Source organism: Oryzias melastigma, linkage group LG7, assembly GCF_002922805.2.
Source record: "Oryzias melastigma strain HK-1 linkage group LG7, ASM292280v2, whole genome shotgun sequence".
Taxonomy (NCBI): Eukaryota; Metazoa; Chordata; class Actinopteri; order Beloniformes; family Adrianichthyidae; genus Oryzias; species Oryzias melastigma.
In genome coordinates, this window is record NC_050518.1 from 12,266,269 (window position 1) to 12,287,413 (window position 21,145).

General features: G+C 38.6%; 1 protein-coding gene across 1 annotated transcript in view; it reads left to right on the forward strand.

Moving 5' to 3' along the window:
• LOC112159110 (metabotropic glutamate receptor 7) overlaps positions 1-21,145 on the forward strand; it is an 82,563-nt gene that overhangs the window by 13,174 nt on the left and 48,244 nt on the right. The window contains exon 2 of the mRNA XM_024292972.2: positions 19,689-19,905. Within this exon, the coding sequence (XP_024148740.1) occupies positions 19,689-19,905 (217 nt within the window). The remainder of the gene's footprint in view (positions 1-19,688; positions 19,906-21,145) is intronic.

The following is a 21,145-nucleotide window of genomic DNA, read 5'->3' on the forward strand; positions in this document are numbered from 1 at the left end:
CCCCCCCCCCCCCAAAAAAAAAAAATTCAGACACTACTGCAGCCTAAAATGTCTCTGTAGTTGAAGCAACAAGGAGGAGCCAGGGAGGTGAGGGAGGAATCCAAATTCAGCCTCTGAGTTGAAAACCCCACCCCCTTCCCCTCCCTGTTGCTGAGAGCTCTCTGTTTACACATCTTTTCACTAGTGTTCAGCCCTTCACACCCCCCAAACCTAAGATTATTGGTGCTAAAAATGGTGATTTATATAATATTGAAGTTTTGATCCAGAAAAGGAAAACAAAGACGTACATGGATCTAGTCGTCTAATTGTGGATGCATCAAAATAGATTCTACGATTTGAATGAAAAATACTCAAAAATGTAACTCTGAGCTTAATTTTTCTTTACATATGTCCTGCATATACAGAAAAAATCTACAAGAACATGTTAAAAACACCAAAAATCACAATTTTCATTGGAAAAAAAAAGGAAAGACTGCAATAAAAATAGCAAAAAACTCAAATTAATATCTTTTTTCCTACCAGAATTATATCCCTTTCAGTTTTGACCAAATGCTTGAGTCACTTTGCTCTGTGCCATAATGTAACCTTACCTGAGTGGAGGAAAAAAACCTTTTAATGTTATTTTTGTGGAATCAAGCCATTCATTTCAGTGTAGCTTGTTGTGTTGCTCTGTGAGGCAGTGATAAATAACACATTTTCTTGTTTAATGTGGACGCTTCATTGGACAAGTCTTTACCTGATCAATACATTTGCTGGTGTGTGTGTGTTAATTTGAGTTAATCACACTGGGGAGTGGCGTTGCAGACACACATGTTTCCACACAAGGTTAACCAGCAGATTTATTTTTGCTTCTCCTGCTCTGATTAGGTGCAGCGGTTTGCGTCAGCATGAGACAGATAATAAACAAAAGTTTTTTTCTAATCTCAAATCTGAGGTTAGGGATGAGATGGCTTCGACTTCCCGTACGTCTCTGAGGAATTTGCAATCAATGTTGTGCCCTTCTAAACGACAAAATCATGTCCGGTTGTGTGTGTGTGTGTGTGTTTCAGCGTATTAATAATCCTTTGCTGTTGGTCCTGCAGCAATTTCCCTGCTCCTGTACACAGCTGGAAGCACATCACACCTTTTATATTTGGAGAGCCCAACCACTCTGAGGTTGTGATTTAAAAAGTGTTATAATGAACAAAAAATGAATGTATAAATAAGCAAACACGGGGCACATAAAAGCACTCTCTGCAGGTAATAGATATGCGCAGCCAAGTGCACCGCTAAGGCTTTAATACTTTTTTTCTCGCTTGCACAATGATGTAAACATTTATTTCCGTGCTGTATGCCGTTCACATAATCCCTGCTTTCATCATTTCTCCATTCATGGGTTCAGCTCCAGACAGGTTGATATGCAGACATTTGTGAACCCAGTCGTGATTTATTGGGTTGAATTTGGATTAATGCCGGGAGAAATTCTTTGACGTGTAACGCGTGAATTCATTTTTCAAAGAAACGCACTTCCAGAAAAAATAGATAAGGAGTTTTTTTTTTTTCTGTGGAGCTGCAAATGTTTAAAAAATACAGCAGATTTAAAGGATGGGGATGTTTTGTGTGCTCATTTCACAGATGATGATGTTGGCACCGTTGAGATTCATGTGAGCTGATTTTTGCTAAATCTGCATGTTCCTGCTGTCATTGAAAATGAAGATAACCCTCCAGTGGTGATGTGTGACAGTGCCATTGTACTTGACTGGTCTCACTTCCTGTTTCAGCTGGTTAACTTGTCTGAGGGTAATTGTCTGATCAGGCGTCAGTTCCACATCTTTGATTCTGGCTCTGAACTGCATGTCAATGTTTAGCCCTCTTCACACGCCGTCTGACTGCGAGTGGAAGTTCTGTGAAATGAGCGTGACACAAAAACACATTCTACATAAATCTTCTTGCTCCATTAGTCGAGACGTTTGCTTTTATGAATCATGATCTGAGGCTGAATCGGAGTCTGTTTACACATAATAGCTCTGACTGGAAGACTGCGTCTCGTCCCTCAAAAGTTGGCAGGGTTTTCAGTGCAGCACTTGAAAAGATTTCTTGTGTTTTCAGAGCACCGATTGTTCATTGTTCTGGTTGTGTAGTGGTACCTCAGTGTTGTTGACATGACTACAATGCAGGCAATCAACTCAGCCGGCAGCATGGAGTTAAAATAAGAGCTGCCAGTTTTCCGAGTGGACGTGCAAGTATTCTCACCCGTGTGCAAAGAAAGGTCTGTTTAATGAGGTTTATTCAGTTTGATTGTAAATGCATTTTTTTAATAAATGTAAGTAAATTCAAAACCACACGGCCCTGTTTTGTCAAGCCTTTTGATAAGACTCTTGATGTTGGAATATCCCACAAAGACATTTCAGACCAAAAAAAAAAACATTCATTCACAAGAACCGGTGAAGAGATTAGAAAAAGATGCCACTTGAATGTGTTTTTCAGATAAGTGCATCATCTGCATACATTAGAAAAAATCAACATCTCCATTTCAAAAGTATCTGAGCAAACCGAGTAAAGCCAAACAGCCTGTTCTGTTTGTTTTTTTGGCAACATTTCTACATTTTTATATTTTCCCAGAGTCATTTAAACCTGCTTTAATGAACAAATGTGTTGTTTTGTAAAGTTTTTTCTGCAGTAGAGCCGCACATAACATTTCTTTACATAGAAAAACACCCAAAACAAACAGCGATGACAGGAAAATCAATATTAATGCTGCAACAAAACAGAAAACTCTCATATCTTGGAAAATAAAGACAGTAACTTTCATTTTATTTTTACTGTCAGTGCAAAATGTTTTATAACAGGGTGGGCAAATTTGAATTTGATGTAATTTGATCATTTTAATTCATCAAATGTATTGATGATTTACTCTTTTATCATATGGTTTCAGTTTTTAACCCACTTATTGTTTCTTTTAAATTTTCTTCTGAAAGATTTTAAAATATGACAAATAAGCATCATCAAATACCATCACAATCTTTTTTTTCTATTGCACGTGATCCTACTAAACAAGATAACAGATGATTAAAAAAAAAGTTAAAAGGAGTTCAGACTGAAAAAGGATTTAAATGATCGACTGATGTCATACTGACAGCACATAAGCTGAAGTCTGACTCTGGATGCAACTTTTATTTATTTATTTTTTTTCCTGGCAGGTCATAAACAACTTTAGATCCTGAGGCAGTCCTGTCTTCTTCCTGTCTAGACAGAAAAGGAAAGGTGACAAGGTTTTTGCCACCATGACCCAGAGACAGCTGGATGGGAATAAAATCTGCTGTCTCACCTTCTGTGTGTAACAATTAAAACAGTAATAACATTTATATAACATTTATTAAATTAGTAAGTCATTTTTTTGTGCTTCAACAAAGTTTCTAACACTTTATGTGTTTGTTCCTCTCCACTTCATTTTAATCACATATGACTTTTAAATTGATCATCTCCACTCCAATCATCTCTTGATCTATTGTGAAATCATTTCCACTGGTCTTTTATGATTATGCCATTATTTTATTCAAAGTCAAACTATTTTTGTCATTTTCTAGAACATAGTTTCTGCAGAGCGGCAGTAGTTCATTAGAAATTCAGCTCTGAGTTGTGGGTGGCGCTGAGGTTCACGGCTGGTGAGGCACTGATGTGATTACTGACATATGAACTCTACCAGCAGCTCATTCACCATTTGATTGACAGCAGTTAAAGTGTGTCATTTAAAATTTCATTTCAGTATTTTTCTTCTGTTTACAAACTGTAGCATAGAAAGAAAATCCCCAAGATTGTTATTATTGACTTACTTTTACTTATGAATCAAGTCTGTGCGCTTCTGAAGAAACACGATGAATAACCTGTTTGTAGAAGTCTTCCTTTTCTGTCTTCAGTGTTAAAAGTCTCTGTCTCAGTGGAGATCACTACCAGTGAGGTGTCTAAACATTTGCTTTAGTTTAAAAATGAAATCCTCCATTTAGAAATTGAGGCTAAACAGCATTAAAGAATAACTGGACGGCTGTACTTGACTTGCTGCCACTAATTCTATTGTTCTTTAGCCGCAGTGTTACATACATTCTCTGGGCTCACCAGCGCCCTCTGCCTTGTGGCATGCGTACTGCAGTGCCTCGCCTAGGGCGTTGTTCAAGCGCATTTTTAGTGGATAAAAAGACTAAATGGGTCACAAACTGGCATCAGTGTAATCAGACAGAAGGCAAGAGATAAGCAAATTAGGTAATTTTAAAATAAAGCATCTTTTATGATGATTAAAGACCAAAACAAGACAGTGTGAGACGCTGGGGAGGCTAGCCTTGTTTAGTGGATTTGAACAGGAAACTCGTAACTTCACTGCTTTTTTATAGAAGAAATGTTGAAAACCCACACAGAAAAGGTTAAACATAGAAAAGGCATATCTAAAAAATATAACATTTGACTTTTATTTTTAATTTTAAAAAGTATATTCATTTTATGTAATTTATGCATTTTTAAGCTATATTTCGCTGGTGATGTTCTGCCTCCCCTGACTGCATGTCACTGGCTCGCAGAAACCCCATCCCACTTCCCATTCCTACTGAGAGCTCTCTGTTTACATGCTCTCCTGCTAACTTACACCCCCAGTCTGCAGCCTACCAATTGCTTTTATGTCACACCTACAAGCTTTTTCAAAATTCATTTTTCCAAATAATGTGAATAAAGGAATAATCCAAAAAGTAATTGCAAGACTAATTTTCATTATATATGTCCTCCATCATGAACAAAATGCAACAAGAACATGTTAAAAACATCAAAAACACGTTTTTTGTCATAGTAGGGCATTAAATATCAGTTTAAGCCTTTTTTTTGGTCTTTATTCTCCAACAGAAAAATATTGTCTGCATAAATTATTACTGGAATTTGCTCATTCTTCATTGAACCACACCAGGAAATAGATGCAGTGCTGTGACGCTATATTATCAGTGGAAACACAGAAAAGTATTTTTCGTGCTTTAAAAATAGCTGTGATGAGTGTGGTACTCACAAGAGCACTAGCATCCCTGAGAGGTTGATCTAGAGGCTATATGTCATGTGCATGTTGCTGCGAAGATGCAACAACATCAGCTCTGGTTCAATTCAAAATGCCCCGCACTCCATCCTAACCACATACTGTACATGTCTCCAGTGCACCGCACTCTAACAGAAAGAATACACATCTTTGATTTTTCAGCTGCTATCATCGGCCTGCAATTACACAGCGCAACTAAAGAATTCTTTTTGAGGAGCAGAAAGGAAAGACAAAATGGAGCAGCCTCGCCTGTATTGTCTGTGATATTAGGAGAGAAAGAGGCCTGCTGATGATGCTCGGTGGAGTCTGAAAAGAGAAGGAGAGCAGGAACATGCAATTGGAGTCTCTGGGAGGGTGCTGCAGGTGCACAAACTACAATGTGTGCATCAAACCCCTTTGTGTTCCAGGTGTAGTTGAGGGGGGGAAACATGCAGCCACGCTTGCTTATTGATAAATAATGTGTCATTGCCATGATAAGACTGGACAGAGCTGTAAGGCAGAGCAGGTATGTAAGGATATTGCACACACAAACAATTTCCATCCTATAAATATGGTTAGATGTCTTTGTGCGGAGAATAAAAACATCTCTCCGTAGCCGAAGGCACAAAAGGATGCATGACCTGTAGTGTGTCTACTTGATATTACTTGTTATTTTATGTAAGAAAAAAACTGTTATTATCCTAGAAACGGCAAAGAAAAGAGTTATAAAGACAAAGCTGCATTCCGTGCACTTTCCAGGCTGGAAAAATCAATGAAGCCAACTGTAATGGGAGATCCTGTTTAAAGAAGGCATTTGAAAACACTTAGTCATAAACCTGCAGGTTATTCTGTTTTTTATTCTCACCAAAAGTTGTGTTTCTGTCACACCTGAGAGAGAGCTCACAGCACAGCCACGACAATCAAAGCCGCTCTATTGAATCGCTGTGTTCTTTGCTTTGTGTGAAACTTTACAAAGTGCCAGAAAAAAAGAGAAGCTTTAAAAAAACTCCTGAAAGGTATTACATGGAATAACTACTGCTACAGCTTGACTATCGTTTATGAGGGACGAGATCCGTCAGCTATCAGGATAAATAGCGTTTGGAAAAACAACACAACACCTCATAAACGCTGTGCTTCTCTTCAGTACTCCCTGATAAGTCTTTGAGTGCTATTTGCTGTTGGGAAATTATTTGAAACACCCATAGAGTTGAAATAGCAGTGTGTTTACCAGATAGAAAGATGGAGGTCGGTCAGGTTCCCTTTCCACCTACGCCTCAGCTTTACTCTACTGTGTGGCTCTTTGGTCAAATATCTGATTTGTGAGTCATACCTAGCCTCTGTGCCCATGGAGAAACATGCTGGTTGTCTTAAAATACACTCTGGCAGGGCAGGCGCGCAAAAGCTTCCAGGCCCATCAAGGTGTGCTGCAGCTGCTCAGGGGACTGGCACGGAGTGAGCGGGATAGACGAAAGGTGAGGAAATCGACTGGGAGTAGGAGAAGTGGGTGGATAGGTAGAGACAATGGAATGTCAAGCTAAATGAGGGATTTTAAAAGCCTAACTTTCTGTCATGCAACATGAAGGCTGGTTCAGCAGTGTGGGCAAACCTGTGAAGATGGAGCTTCTGATTTGTGTACCAAAACAAAACAAAGAGTGAGGCTTCTGGAAAACCAGTTGAAAATTGGCAAAGCTGTGGAATGCTGTGGTTTTGGTGATGGTGAAGGAGAAATTCAAATAAGTTTGTTGATACTTTTTTTTTTTTCCTTTGGTTGCAACCAGCAAAAGTAACAATACAGTGGACGCACCAGAAAAAAAGAATGATTGAAAAATGTATTCTTTTCATTGCAATTTAGTCCAAATAAAGCTAAACTTTGAAAGTGTATTTAAAACATTGTATTGCATGGATGACTGGTGCATGAGAAACCAGGATTTGTTTCTCAGAGGGGTACGATGAGCAGAATCCAGTGTGGGTCCTTAGGCAATACTCTTCACACTACTGCCTAACTATGTAGCCACAGGGGAACCCGAGGGGTCAATCAATCGAACTAGAAACAATTGGGATGATTGAAAACTGAAACTTTTGTCGAGTCCGAGTTCTTCCTCTATTCTTAAATTTAGCCCTCCAAATAGAGAGTTATGGAAAAATAGTGTCTATGTCAAAATCCACTCTCTAATCCCTGACTACTAAGAAGCTATAAAGTGCAGGGCTATCTAGTGTTCTAGATTTTAAAAGCAATTTTGACACCATGCTCACTACTTTTTTTTCTTCTGAATATAATACAATATGGAAAACAGACAATATAGTGCACTATGTAGTGAGTAGCAAAAGGAATTCGCACAGAACCAGTGTCTTCAAATTCGAACGTCACTCCCACTTGATGTCATCATCAATAGTCTCCGGTCAGCTACGTTAGCGCGGAGCTGCTAGGGCTTGGAAAATACATAACATCCGTTTTATAACTTTAAAAAGTCCTGTTAAAACAGTAAGTCATTACTTACATTTAAATGTAAACTTCTGTGCTTCAGAGCTCACCCATGTGAGGAAATGTGTTTCTCCTCTGCGGCACAGCACAATGCAGAACATACTCTGTATCCTTCCAGTGCTACGGTTTCCCTTAAAGGGTCCATACCATGATTTTCTTAACCCTTTTAGAGTAAACTATATCCAAACATATGATCATATATTACCTTTGGAACACTAAAAAACAAGTTATTTATGAAATATTAGTTATTTTTCGTGAGTTTTTTCCTACCCGGAAGTAAAATGACTCGATTCCTGAAGCTCCGCCTGCCGCTGCGTGTGGTTGCTGTCCATTTCATGACGTAATCCCAGAAAAAGCAGCGTGTCTGGATTTCTCCAACAACAATAATCCAAACTTCTTCAAAGATGGATGCACATACCAAATATCTGCCTTTAGTAGCCCCGGCCATCGCTACACTGCTTCACAACACAAACACAGATTCTTCCTGGAGGGGGCGGTTCACATCGTGCTTACGTCGGCATGATACCACCGGCTCGTTTTGGTGGGTATGGGAGGGGCTTCTTCAGACAACGCAGATTTTTAGAGGATTACTCTTAAATGCATGAATGGGTTAAAAATACCATTCAAAATAGTGTGGACTGAACAGTAAAATGCATTTCAAACCTCAAAAAGTCAAATTTTCATGGTAGGGCCCCTTAAAAAAAACAATTTTGGACACCCCTACCCCTCCAAATGTCCCCCCCCCCACACACACACACAAACACAATCTCACAGATAAAACCTTATGCCTATGTAAGGGCAGCCATCTGCACTGACTAGGTAGGATCATGGAGAACACAAAACAAACATCACTAAAACATTTCCTTTAGAAAAGGGGACTCTGGGAAATTACATGGATGCAGTGCTTTGAATCGTTCATCCATAATAGAAATAAGCTTCATAGAAAAGGTAAAAGAAGCAGCATATCTATTAAAACACACAACTTATTAAAACTATAAAGTGTTGCAGGTATTTTTTGTTGCGTTTATTTTTATAAGCCTGAATTAGAAGTAATGCACTTTTGATTAAAAAAAAACAACACACATTTAGATCCTTTGGTTTTCCAAAGACAAGATATATATTGTTTAGGATTAGAAAAAAATCAATTCTCCATTTTCACTCAATCTCAAACCAGCTATAATCTATAAAATAAACAAAACTCATAAATCTGTTTTCAAGCACAAAGAAAAAGCACAATTTCTCTCAGCTGGGACCAATATTATGCTGTTTTTCTGTTCTACTCAGTTTACTATAGTGAAACGACTGCAAACAAACCCAGTCAGATATGTGCTGTTTAATGTAGCAAATCATTTAAAAGAACAAAAGCGGATAAAAAGCCCAGAGGAAGAAAACGGGAAAACAAATATCAGATTATCTGTGAAGTTGTTAAAAACATTACACAAATCAATGTGAGTCTTTGTTAGTGCCTTCAGTCAGTCCTGTGTGTACAGTCAGGTTGGTTGAGTATGATCTGGGACAAAACCATGACTGATAAGCTACAAACAACCTTAATAATAATAAAGCTTCTCATTTATGTCTCTTTTTTTCAACAGTTTTTGTGTAATTATAAAAGCTCATTCATGCATCATCCAGGTTTACTTTCAGCAAAGATAAACTTTGTGACTTTTCTTTGTTTAAAGTTTGTGTCACCTGTCAGATGACACAGTAGTTTTCCTGCAAACTGTTGTGCCATTAAAAATTTAAATGTTTAGCATCTGGCGGGGTAACACTAAACACACCTTGTGTTTTTTTCCGTCTGCCTTTCTGTGCTGGGTTTTAAAAATTTACTTTCAAAGTGAAGCATTCATCACCCTAACTTTCAAAAATCAATCTGTATTTATTTTCTGATCAGTTTCCCATTTCTTTTGTTGTGATGGTTCAAATTAATAAAGAAGAGAAAGATTAATGACAGCCAGATAGAGGGATTTGGCTGGCATTTGAGCAAATGACTGGGGGCAGATTGTCTCAGCTTGGGGCAAACTGGCAGCCCGAGGACCTCTGTGGGCAGGAAGTGTCTGCTGATCATGCGCGTGGGCGTGTCTGCGTGCAGACAGATGACAGGAAAACAGACGCGCAGCAAGACAAAGCTCTCTCGTCTGCTTTTGATGGGGTTGAATCTCGCAGAGAGGCGGAGAACAAGGCAGTGAGGCTGGAAGTCACAGGTTGTGTGAGTGTGCAGTGATGGAGCGCAGCCTTCAGAAAGGCAGAATTTGTGTGAGAACGAGGGACACAGATGGGCAGGAAGAGAGGGGGAGAGAGTGACAGGGATGGGGAGGGAAAGCTGTCAGCCCCCCCCCTCGCTTGTCCTCCCTGCCTCCTCAACTGTGCTGGCAGTGCCACGCTCTGGTAAAGAGAGATTACCAAAGCCCAGCCCGAGGTTGCTTGTATGGACACATTCATTACCTCTGTCCTGCTAACTAATGGCGTTCCCGCCTGAAGACGGAGCCATGTTTGCCTGATTTGTGTAACGGAGCAGTTCAGCCTTGGTGCAGAGGGAAGGATTTAAAAACTTGATAGCTGCTTTGGGTCTTTATGGCCTCACATTTAAGGGACATTTATTTTATCATCAACCTGACTGTGTTTTAAAAAGTAAGAGGGTGGAGCAAGAGAAGTCCTAGTAATGGTGTTTTTGTTCTCAAGAGTTATTAACAATATATAAACATTTGTATCATATTTGATACACACATTTCTGGGATCTCTATCTTCTAGTGCACATGTGTCAAAGTCAAGGCTCGGGGGCCGGATCCGGCCCTCCGGGTAATTCTGTCCGGCCCTCCAGATCATTTTATTTTATTGTTATTAATGGCCCGATGTTATCGTAAGCTTATTTTTAACTTGTTTAATTTTGACAAAATATATTTTTATGGGGAGTAAAATATTAAAAAAAATTAAGCTTAAGTTAGTTTAAAATATATATATATTCCTGCCTTTTTATTTTTCACAATTATTTTAAAAAGTTATGGATTTTAAAGTTTTAAAAATAGGCATTCTGCTAGCTTTTTGGACTATTTTGGCATTTACTAATTTTTTGGGGGCTATTTTGGAGTTCGTCTCATATTTCAGCTACATGCTAGCTGTTTTGGCTAATTTAGTTGTTTTTTTTTTAAAGTTTTTTTAGGCGGTTTAGGAGTTCAGCTAATATTTCAGCCATATGCAAACTGTTTTGGCTAACCTATTCTTTTTAGATTTTTTTAGGCTAATTTGGCATTTAGCTAATTTTTTATCTGCCTATCAGCTTAAGTGATTTCAACTCTCAACTTCAGCATTTTCAGCTATCAATTTCAGCATCTGCAGCGACCAATTCAGCATACAGCATTAGCAGGTAATGCTATATATCTAGATCATAATTATCTTAAAAATTAACTGTTTTAATTTTTAGTTTTAGAGTGTTGAATAAATGTTTATCCTGTTCGGCCCGCGACCTAAGGTGTGTTTTGGATTTTGGCCCCTTCTGCGATTGAATTTGACACCGCTGTTCTAGTATGATCAAAACGTTCCATAGGACTCATAATATATAACTTGGTCAGTGTTTTCTGACCTGTAATGTATTATCATTCCACTAGGGGCAGTAGAAGGGATTTTCATGCTCATTTCAAAATGGCTGCTTCCATGAAACCCCAAAAACACTTTTGGTGGGAAAAATTTTGCTCATTTTCAAAACTCTATGGTGAAAATAACTCATCTATTGTTATTGCTTTTGTTAATTACTACTTTCTGTGTTTAAATAATGATTTTTTTAAATAAGAGAGCGTTTCACCATTTATATTTTCTGTATCTTCTAAAAATTATATTGCAAATCATTTTTGTGGATTTCAAAGGATTTCGGAAACATCTTAATTTAGAAAAAAAAAACTAACTTTTGTGTCAATTCTTTAATGTATTTGGCTTCTGAGGGCTAAATATTCTACAAAAAGTTTGTTTTTTGGAATTATTTTAAAAGACTCCTTGGTCAAGTCATAGTTTATATATTCACACTGTGCGTACTATTATGCTGGTGTCATGTGTACAATATTCGTACTGGCTTTCAGCCACATTCAGCATGGGGTTATGGCTGAATCTGTCAAAACCCACTGTCATTTCCGCCATCACCCTGGAGAGTTGTTGCAAACGGCAAGTGGAGCTGACTGATGTCAAGATATACTTAGAAGTTAATCATGCAGCAAATGCAGGCCCTGAGATTCCTGCAAGAAAAAGTGCCAGGCCTCACCAGCTCCAGCGAAAGCCTTTCGTGGGAAACATTTTAGTCAGTGTGGAGCCAATTTCTGAGGATTCCACTTGGATAAATGAACCAGAACTAAAACAGAACGCAGTTTTTTGGCATCTCATTCTTGAAGTCCCACTTCTTTTGATCTATTATAAAAGAGCTCCCAGTGGCCCTTTATGCCATTTTTGACCAAAATAAAATCTGTGCTGTTTTCTAGGACTTAGTTTCTTCAGAGCGGCAGGAGTTGTGGACGGCACCATTGGTATGGAGTAAACCTGCACTCATAAAACATCATCCATCTTTTTACACTCTCTCCCACTAGCTTACAGCCCCTCATACTCCAAACCTTAAGGCTGATTTACACTACGTCTGTAGTGCGTCTCCATAGTGTTGCATTGACACAAAAAAACCAGAACGTTCATTAATCCACTGAAATATTTACACTGCCTTCGTCATGTCTGCGAGCGTCTGTCATCCCTCCCTCCACACCATTTCCAGTCCATATTCGCATCCATTTTGAGGCGAAAACCAAAGAACAGTAAACATATCCAGGATTCAAAATGAGAATTTCTGTTGTGCTTTTAAAATAAAACTTTTTAAACATTTTTATTCCACATTTACGGTGCCGTACCCATGCGATGATGCACATTAACACCATAGATAAAACTTGCAACATTTTTGCAATGGATGATAAGAAAAAAAAAACATCATTTATGACACAAACATTTTACAAGAAGTGAGTTAGGAGAGGGCATGGGGTCTGATTGCTGTTTTGGATGAGTGAAGAGAGTGGAGTAGCAGGACAAACCTTTAACCAAATGCAATGGAGATGGTCTGCAGACGTACCCGTGAAAATTTGGGGTAACGTTACTGTTACAACAAAAATGGCAGCCAATAATTGAGTTATCCAGCCATACATTTTTGAGCCAGACGGCACCTCAGACGGGGTCATCAAAGACATACATGGATCTCTTTGTCTGCAAGTGGATTTATCAGAATGGAGCAGAGCCATCGTAGTTTCTACGTCACTGCTACAAGCTTTTTCAAACGACGTTTTTGCCTCTGCTCCAAATTCCCAACGATTTTATGCAAATTTAAGCCTAATTTTCTTAAAATATGTTCCATATTCTGAGAAAATGCTACAGGATCATGTTAAAAATACAAAAAACACACTTCTGATTGTATTTTTAAAACAAATTCTTTGTCTCTAAAACCTATACATTGAAACCTGTTTTTTTTTTACACACAATGCCTTATCATCTGTTTAAATTTCCTTGGCATTTTATAAACAACAGTTTATTGTTGCTGCTACTCCGGGGGAGAGCTGCGCTTCGCCATATGCTGCCTATTTTTTTCCTCTGTAACACTTCCTTTAATGTCGGGGATATGAGACAGCAGAGCCTGCTGCATCTGCAGGAATTGCTCTCGGCTCATCAGAATCATCACCTTCACATTAGCAGAGGTGGATATTAGAGCACAGGCTTTGCTGTCTTTCCCCCCTTTTTTTTCTTCTTTAGCTTTGCCTGTGGTGCTTGTGGGATGCTGAATATGAGAATCCAACCAAAAGGCCACGACACTCTAATTAACTTCATCTGGCATTAACTGTGAACACCTGTAACCTTTATGCAACCTCGCTTAGTCACCTCTTCTCTTAAACACCCAGGTTGAAATTCTCATTTAATGTTTGTAAGGAGATTACCACCAGCCTCCCCCCACCTGTTTTTCCTTTTTTTCTACTTTTTTAAAACCCTCTTTAGCCTTCACCAAAGAATTTTTATTCAGGGCGGCCACAGCACTTTGTGCTCGTAAATCAATAGAGCATTGTCCCCTATAACAGACCCCTGTGTTTTTCATCCATCGATCCTGTCAGCACAGATACATTCAAGAGAAAGCCAGACGATTACCCTCAGCAATCCTAACTTTGATCTATACTATAGATGGCAGGTGCCAGACATCAGCTTTGGGTAATTGTTATGCTGAAAGGGAGCAGCGTTTATCATCGTCTCTTGGCCCGACTTCAGCGGCTCGTGATCAGTTTGTGATAATTGTGATCGACATGGATGTAGCCATGCAGCGTTGCAGCATTCGCATGCATCCCTGTACCTGCTTGTTTATGTAACACAGACAGCAAGTCAGTGCTTATTTTTCTAACACAGCTAAGGGCAAAAGCTAATCATTCCAAGTTTCTTTTCTGCTAATTATAATAAGAAGACGACCAAACAACAAATAAAACCTTATTTTTTTCTTCATTGTTAGATCAGTATTGGATAAAATAATTTTTGTAACAAGAGTTCATTCAATTCCTGATTAAAGTCTCATTCTGATCATCTTTTGATCTTTTGTATAAAAAGTTTGAGGGGTCTTTTAATTATGATTGAGAAGATTTTATGCTGTTTTCTAGGACATAGTTTCTGTAGAGCAGTAGGAGTCCATTAGAAATTCACCTTAAGATGTTGGTGGGACTGATGGTGAGGAGTGAGCACAACCGACTTCCCATCATCCATTTGTTTACATGTGCTTATGCCTACAACCCCAACTTAAAATTGCTGGTGTTATATAAATGGTGAGCAATATTGCACTCAGATTTCAGCTCAGACCAGGAAAACGATGGATGTCGCCAACTACAAGTGGAATGGAGAAGAACAGGGAGCTTGTGGATTGCTTTTGTAGCTTCAAAGTAGTTCTGACACGTTTAGTCGATTAGTCATGACTATTAAAATAGTCGACTGCTAAAATAATATATGATTACTTGTTTTTGTTTTTATCTCAAAACTACAGTGTGAGCTTTGTCTTTGACACACATGCGCAGTAGTGCTAATCCGGGTCAGTGGTGATGTCACAGGAAGTTATAGGAAGACTTGGATACCATAACTACATACCAACGGAGCTTGAAAGTGGGAAAACCAAAAAAAGATGAAAAAAAAATGTCCAATGCAATATCTGCAAGGAAGAACTTGCGTTCCATGGCAGCACTACAGTGATGCACGAGCACCTGAACAGGAAGTACATTGTGATTGAGTATGAAAGCGCTGAAGAGGGATTGTCTCTAGCTAAGCTAAGCTAAGCTAACATTAGTGCAAACTTATTAGCTAAATGTTTTTTATGCATCCCTGCAACTAGTACCCCACCAGAGTGAAATGTCTCTGCTGAAGGAACATCTGCTCTCCAAAGAGATCAAGTCTTTCTGCAAGATTTGTGGAAATACTAACTTTCCTGGCTACGAGCATCAGAATCGTACAGTCAGAGAGTCAGTGTAGTGAAGTTGAATACAGTGGTGAGCGCTCAGCACCACAAAATGCACTTTAATGGAGACCAAAACTTTATCTTTTGTGAAAAATAGTTCCTTTATTTCAGATGCCAACCTCATTTTATAAAAATATTGTTTTAATGCCAGAAACAAATGAAGGCTCAATAAAGTTTTTTCTTCTTCATTATGCATTTTTTGGCCCCTGCGACTTATACTCCGGTGCGACTTATAGTCCGAAAAATACGGTACTCAGAAATGCATTTTTTAAATTTTCTTCATGTTTGTCCTCCATTGCATGAAAAATGCCACAGCACCATGTTAAAAACACCAAAACACGATTTTCAACAGAGTTTGTCTTTTAAAAAACCCTTTCATGCATTTCCGACTAAAGTTGTAAAGCAAAACCTGTTGTATTTTTCCTATAGAGATAAGTAGTCAGCTGCAAAGCATCTCATTTCTCACATTTCCCTGGATTAATTATTACCAGAGGTAAAAAAAGAGATCAATTTCCACGTAATTGATTTGGTTACTAAGTATCTCCTCGTATCATAAATACAGCAGGTTTAATCTCCAGCTTTTTCTCCATTATTATACCTTAAAGGTCAAAGCTATAATAAAACATAATAAAAGCACTGAAGTGATTAATGTCTGTGCTGCAAGGAGATGTGACGTCCTGGCAAAGGAGTGGAGCAATCACATCAAGAGGGAAAAAGCCCGAAACAAACTAAAGCGATAATGTTTTCTTCAATGTTTCCCTTTGTGATGAGATCTTGTGGAGGAGACAAAACCAAATTCAGCAGGACTAACACCTTAGACTGACAGATGGACCTCAACAAATGTTCCACAAAGGCCTCACATTCTAGGAAAGAAGGGTGATTAAATTCCGATCAAAATGACTGCTACTTTTTCATTACTCTGCTGTTCTTCATCTCTTAGCGCCACATTCAGCTAAAGCAGATCAGAAAGGATCCAACTGAATTTGCTTAATTGCAGAGCCAGCTGTTTTTTGCTGATTTGTTCATTTTGTTTCTAATGACTTTTTTCTTTGGAGATTTCAAGACGTAGGCTGCCTTCAACCTGATCATCTCCTCGACTCCCCAATTTGTCAGCTTTGTGCAATTGACCCCTTTTGAGTTGTGGGTCAAAGCTATAACTCATACTGTGAGCTGAGGCAGTCCCATCAGCACACCACTGTGTCCTCATTCTGGTGTTTCCCCAGTGTCCATCCGCTTTTGATCCCTCTAACAGGAATGGATGGCATTCATAGAGTGCCCATATTAGACTCTGAGATTGGAACCACAAAATGATGAATTTCCCACAAGTAACACCCAGAAATCTAATGAAAGTAGTCATTTTTAACCCCCACATGCTCCCTGTTATGATTGTTGTTTTTATGACACTTGAGCCTCCGGCTGACTTCATCAGGGTGCATAAAAAACTAAATCAGCACATTTTTGTGACAAATTCTTCACAATCTTGACACCTGGTGTCTGGATTTTCCATTTTTTTATTGAGTGTCTCAACATTAAACCTCCATAGAGCAATAAAATGTGCTTTTTTTCATTTTGTTTTCCAAAAAAACAAAATAAGTTGCTGGTTTGAAATGTTCTGGAAGGACTGTTCAGGCAAAAGGTACTGGAAGCTGTAGAGTGTGTTTTTAAACACACGGCCTTCTTTAGTTTGACTTTGTCTCTTTTATTCTCCTTCATCCTTTTGGAGCGCAGGGATGTGCACAACACCGACCTTGTATGTATCAGCTTCTCTTTGTCCACTTTTTTCTTCATAGAAACTTTTACTTGCTGCTGGCAAAGATGTGGTTTTACATTTGTGTTGTCGGGCTGGAATGATGGTTTGGAATTCAAATAGGATTCTTAAAAAGAGGGCAATTATACTTTTATATTTCAAGTCACTAAAAGTGATTAAAATTTGTCAACAGTGATAACATACTCTGTCGAAGACATCAAATATGTTTATGTAAATTTTAACACTTGGTTCAAACACAAAAATATTAAAACTACACAAAGAAGCAAAATTATTATTTCTCTTTTGAAATCTTTTTCTCTCCTGACCCTTCAAAGAGTCCTGCCAAACTCGAGAGTAGAGTGCAGAGATAAATGCAATTTAAGGATTTCAGAATTTATTTTTGACACATAATTAAAGGCTTTCACACCTATTGGTTTTCATTTTGCCACATCGTCTTAGGCAGCCTTTCTAAAACATATTTCCCCTCACATAAAGGAGTGCAGAAAAAGAGCAAAAACCTCCAAGCTACTCAACCCTATGAAGTTTTGTAATAAAATGAACCACCTGCAGACCATTAGCAGGTTGCTGAACTTTGAAAAATTGACTGATAGGCGTTTTTGCAGACGAGGATTTTTAGAAGCAATTTTTTGTCCATTATAAACCCCAGTGTTCATCCCTCTAATCTGTAAAGTCATTTTGTAGATTTTAAAATATTAAGTCTTAAAGCAGCCTTTGTTGAAATGGAATCAGAGCATAAATGCATGTGATCATCCAATATATACATAGATTATTGTCAAAACTCTCAGTACAGTCTTGAAAGTGTTAATATTCAATATTGTGTGTGAAAGCTGTTTATTGGAAATGTAATTTTTTAAAAAATATAAAATTATACATATCTGTCCTTAAATGTCATACAGTAGATCTGAAAATATTGGGAAACCAAGAAGATTATAAATATACACTAAGCAAAAATATCAACACTTGTTTTTGCTCCCATGTTTTATGAGATGAACTCAAAGTTCTAAAAAAAATGTAAAAACATAAAATAACTACTTCTCTCAAATATTGTTCACTGTTATGTCTTGCCGCTGTGCTGCATCCCTTACCATTCTGCTGTGTTCCTCATCTTCCTGGAGTCAGTTTTTCATATGTTGCAGTCCTTTTTTGTGTTTCCGCCTACATTTTAGACAGGTTTGCCTTTGGGGGTCGTAACATATTTGGGGGCTTGTCCGGGATGTGTCTCTTTTGACCAGTGGCATTCTTGTTTGGGCAATACTTGGGCACTGGTATGTGCCTTTTGTGGCCTGTGTCAGAACTTTGTTTAGGGATGCTTTTCTTTGTGCCTCATGCTGATACTTTGAGCTTTTAGGATTTATCCCGCTTGACCAATATCACTTTTGGTTAGGCAATACTTATTTGAATGTCTGTCTTCTACAGCTGGAATTGCCCTTTTCCTACAACTCGATTAACCCCCTAATAAAACAAAATGGCACATTTAAGATTGGGCTTTTGATGTGGCCAGGCACACCTGTGCAATAATCATACTGTCTAATCATCACCTTGATATGGCACATCTGTGAGGTGGGATGGATCATGCCAACAAAGGTCTTTGAGTTTATCTCATGGCAAATGGGAGCAAAAACAAAAGTGGCGTATAATTATTTTTGTCTGTGTAAATTCACATATTAATATCACATAAAGAATATAATTATTTATGGTAAATAGTAGAGAAATTTGATCTAATTTTCCCATCTTCCCATCTTGGTAAATCCCTCGCAATAAAATGTATAACTGTTAACAGTGCTGTGAAATACTTCTCAAAAATTTCTCACAAAAGTCATTTCCTGTGGCAGCTACATGTTTTACAGGTAGCAGATCATCAAATAAATATCATAGAAAATAATGTATAAAATGAATTTAGTCTCAGATTATTGAATCACACAGTATTGTGAAACAGGTGCAAGATATAAAAGCTCTCAGTGTTTGGAGCTCATTGTGTTGACAAAGGCAGTCATCTTCCTTTGTCATAATGAACAGCGAATGACAGAGATTGAAAGTGACAAACATTTCCGCTCCTGTGGCCTGCAGCAAGTCATGCTCACTCTGTGAACGCCGCTTTTTGAAGGGTGGTTAATTGGATAGTTTATAAGAAAACGTTTAAATTTGTATTGAATAATGCACAACAAATTGGATCACTGTAAAACTAAACAAAGCATTCCTTTTTTAGTTTTTCTTATTGTTTTTTCTTTAACAAGAACTCTAATATTTCCTTAGCTTTTTTCATTAAAATTATTAGCATATTTTAAAATTTTTTTTACAATGTGGGTCAGTTATGAATTAAATTTCATCCTTCTGGTCTATAAACATATTTGTTAGCGGACTTGTAAGCTTTGCAAGCAAACATATTGTCACGCTAGTTGCTCAAATCTAAAATAGAGCTATTTTTTCCCCTGCATTCCCTTTGTTTCCATAAAAAAAAAAAAGTTAGGCCAGCTGCTGCTCCATTTTCAGTTTTCCTGGTTAGCTCCGATACGAGAAATGGCTTCATATGTGGCATTCAGGGACAGATTTGTTCTCAGTGTTCTCTCCTAAATCTCTCCTGGAAGTGTGTTGCACTGAACTATTTTTTTCTAGTCTTTAAATATACCTGACTGTGGCAGGCATATAATTTGTGGCACAATGCATTGTGCGACTTGTAGCAAAAAATAGTCTTTTTTTTTTTTTTTCTCCACTGTGGGGAAACCTTCAGAGCCTGGAGGTTTCTCCAAACGCATCATGAAAGAGAGGGAAAATAAACTGTAAATGTAGAATACTGCTCAGCAAAAAAAGAGGGACATGTTTAAATGCAACGATTTGAAAAGCATTTGTCAATGTAGCTGTCACAGTGACTGCTCACAGAATCAACAGCACATGAGTAAAGAGTTTTCTTCTTTTTTTTTGTCTTTTCAAGATTCCTCAGATCAGCTACGCGTCAACAGCCCCCGAGCTGAGTGACGACAGACGCTATGACTTCTTCTCACGAGTGGTTCCTCCAGACTCATTCCAGGCTCAGGCCATGGTGGACATCATCCAAGCTTTGGACTGGACCTATGTGTCCACAGTGGCCTCTGAGGGCAGTTATGGGGAAAAAGGAGTGGAGGCTTTTACTCAACTCTCCAAGGAAGCAGGTGAGGATTTGGGCTCAGATTTTAAACTGCATTGTAATGACTAAAAAGGTACAGTGGCTCTCACCCCAAAGAAGATTGATTTGGATTTTCAATTTATTGAAAATTGGCTTTGAGAGGATGAAGTATTGATCTGTTTTGCTGCTCCGGCTGTAGCCTTCTGAGTCATGGAACATTACAGGAAGTGAAGAAAGAGAACAAAACTGGCAGCTATGCATCATATTTGTTGTAAAATAACTATTTCGAATTATTTTCCAAACATAACACCAAATGTCCCACAAAGAAATTGGGGGGAAGAAAGCTGCTTGTTGTGTTTTTGGCCGCTTCGTGTTTCTAAAGCAGGGATAGGAAACTTCAGGCCTCGAGGACCACATTCCTGCATGTTTTGATTGGCTGGACACACCGGAACCAGGTAATAAGTCATGAGTAGGGGTTGGATATCTGAAAATCATGCAGACACTGCGGGCCTCGAGGCCTGAAGTTGCCTATCCTCAAGATACATGCACATTGGCCACATCGACTTGCAATCAAGAGGCCACTTTTGATGAAGTCTATGTAAACACTCGTCAACCCAAATTTCGGGCTTCTGTATTCAGAATGCTCCCATCCATGTATCACTACACACGTTTTTAAGTCAGGCCGCGGGCTCCACAGACAGAACGGGCATTCATTAATCGCATGCAGGAAGTTCAACAGATTGAATTACTAACTGCTAAATTGTGACAATGCTGAACTGTGACCATTGAGAGACTCCGATATGTTAGTGACGTGTGGGTCACATCCTTTTCAAAACATGGAAGGGCCAACCATTGTCAACACAACCATGAAGGAGGAATAATTTATGCTTTTTCTGCTGGTCAGAATTATATGACTCAAATCTTTCATATATTGGAATAGAGCTGTAAAAGAAAAAGCCTGGAATAAGATTCCGGAGATTTGTATCGCTTCAACATTTTACATCAAGCCTCATCCAACTGTAGATGGCGGAAAAGTACAAAGCAGTAGAGGAAGAAGGCCCTCGCTGCCGCTCACTAGTTATAAGTGGCCACTTGAGCACGAGTCGATGTTGCCAATGTGTACGTACCTCCCCCGGAGGGGAGAACAGGAGACATTTTCAATCGTCCGTTCTCCTGTTCTTGGCCGTGGACCGCGCCTCTGGCTTGTCTTGGCTGTGGACCTCGCCCGCAGATGTCCCCCAGTTCTATCTATGAACGTTTTTCAAACAAGTAGTTGTAGAGTTAGA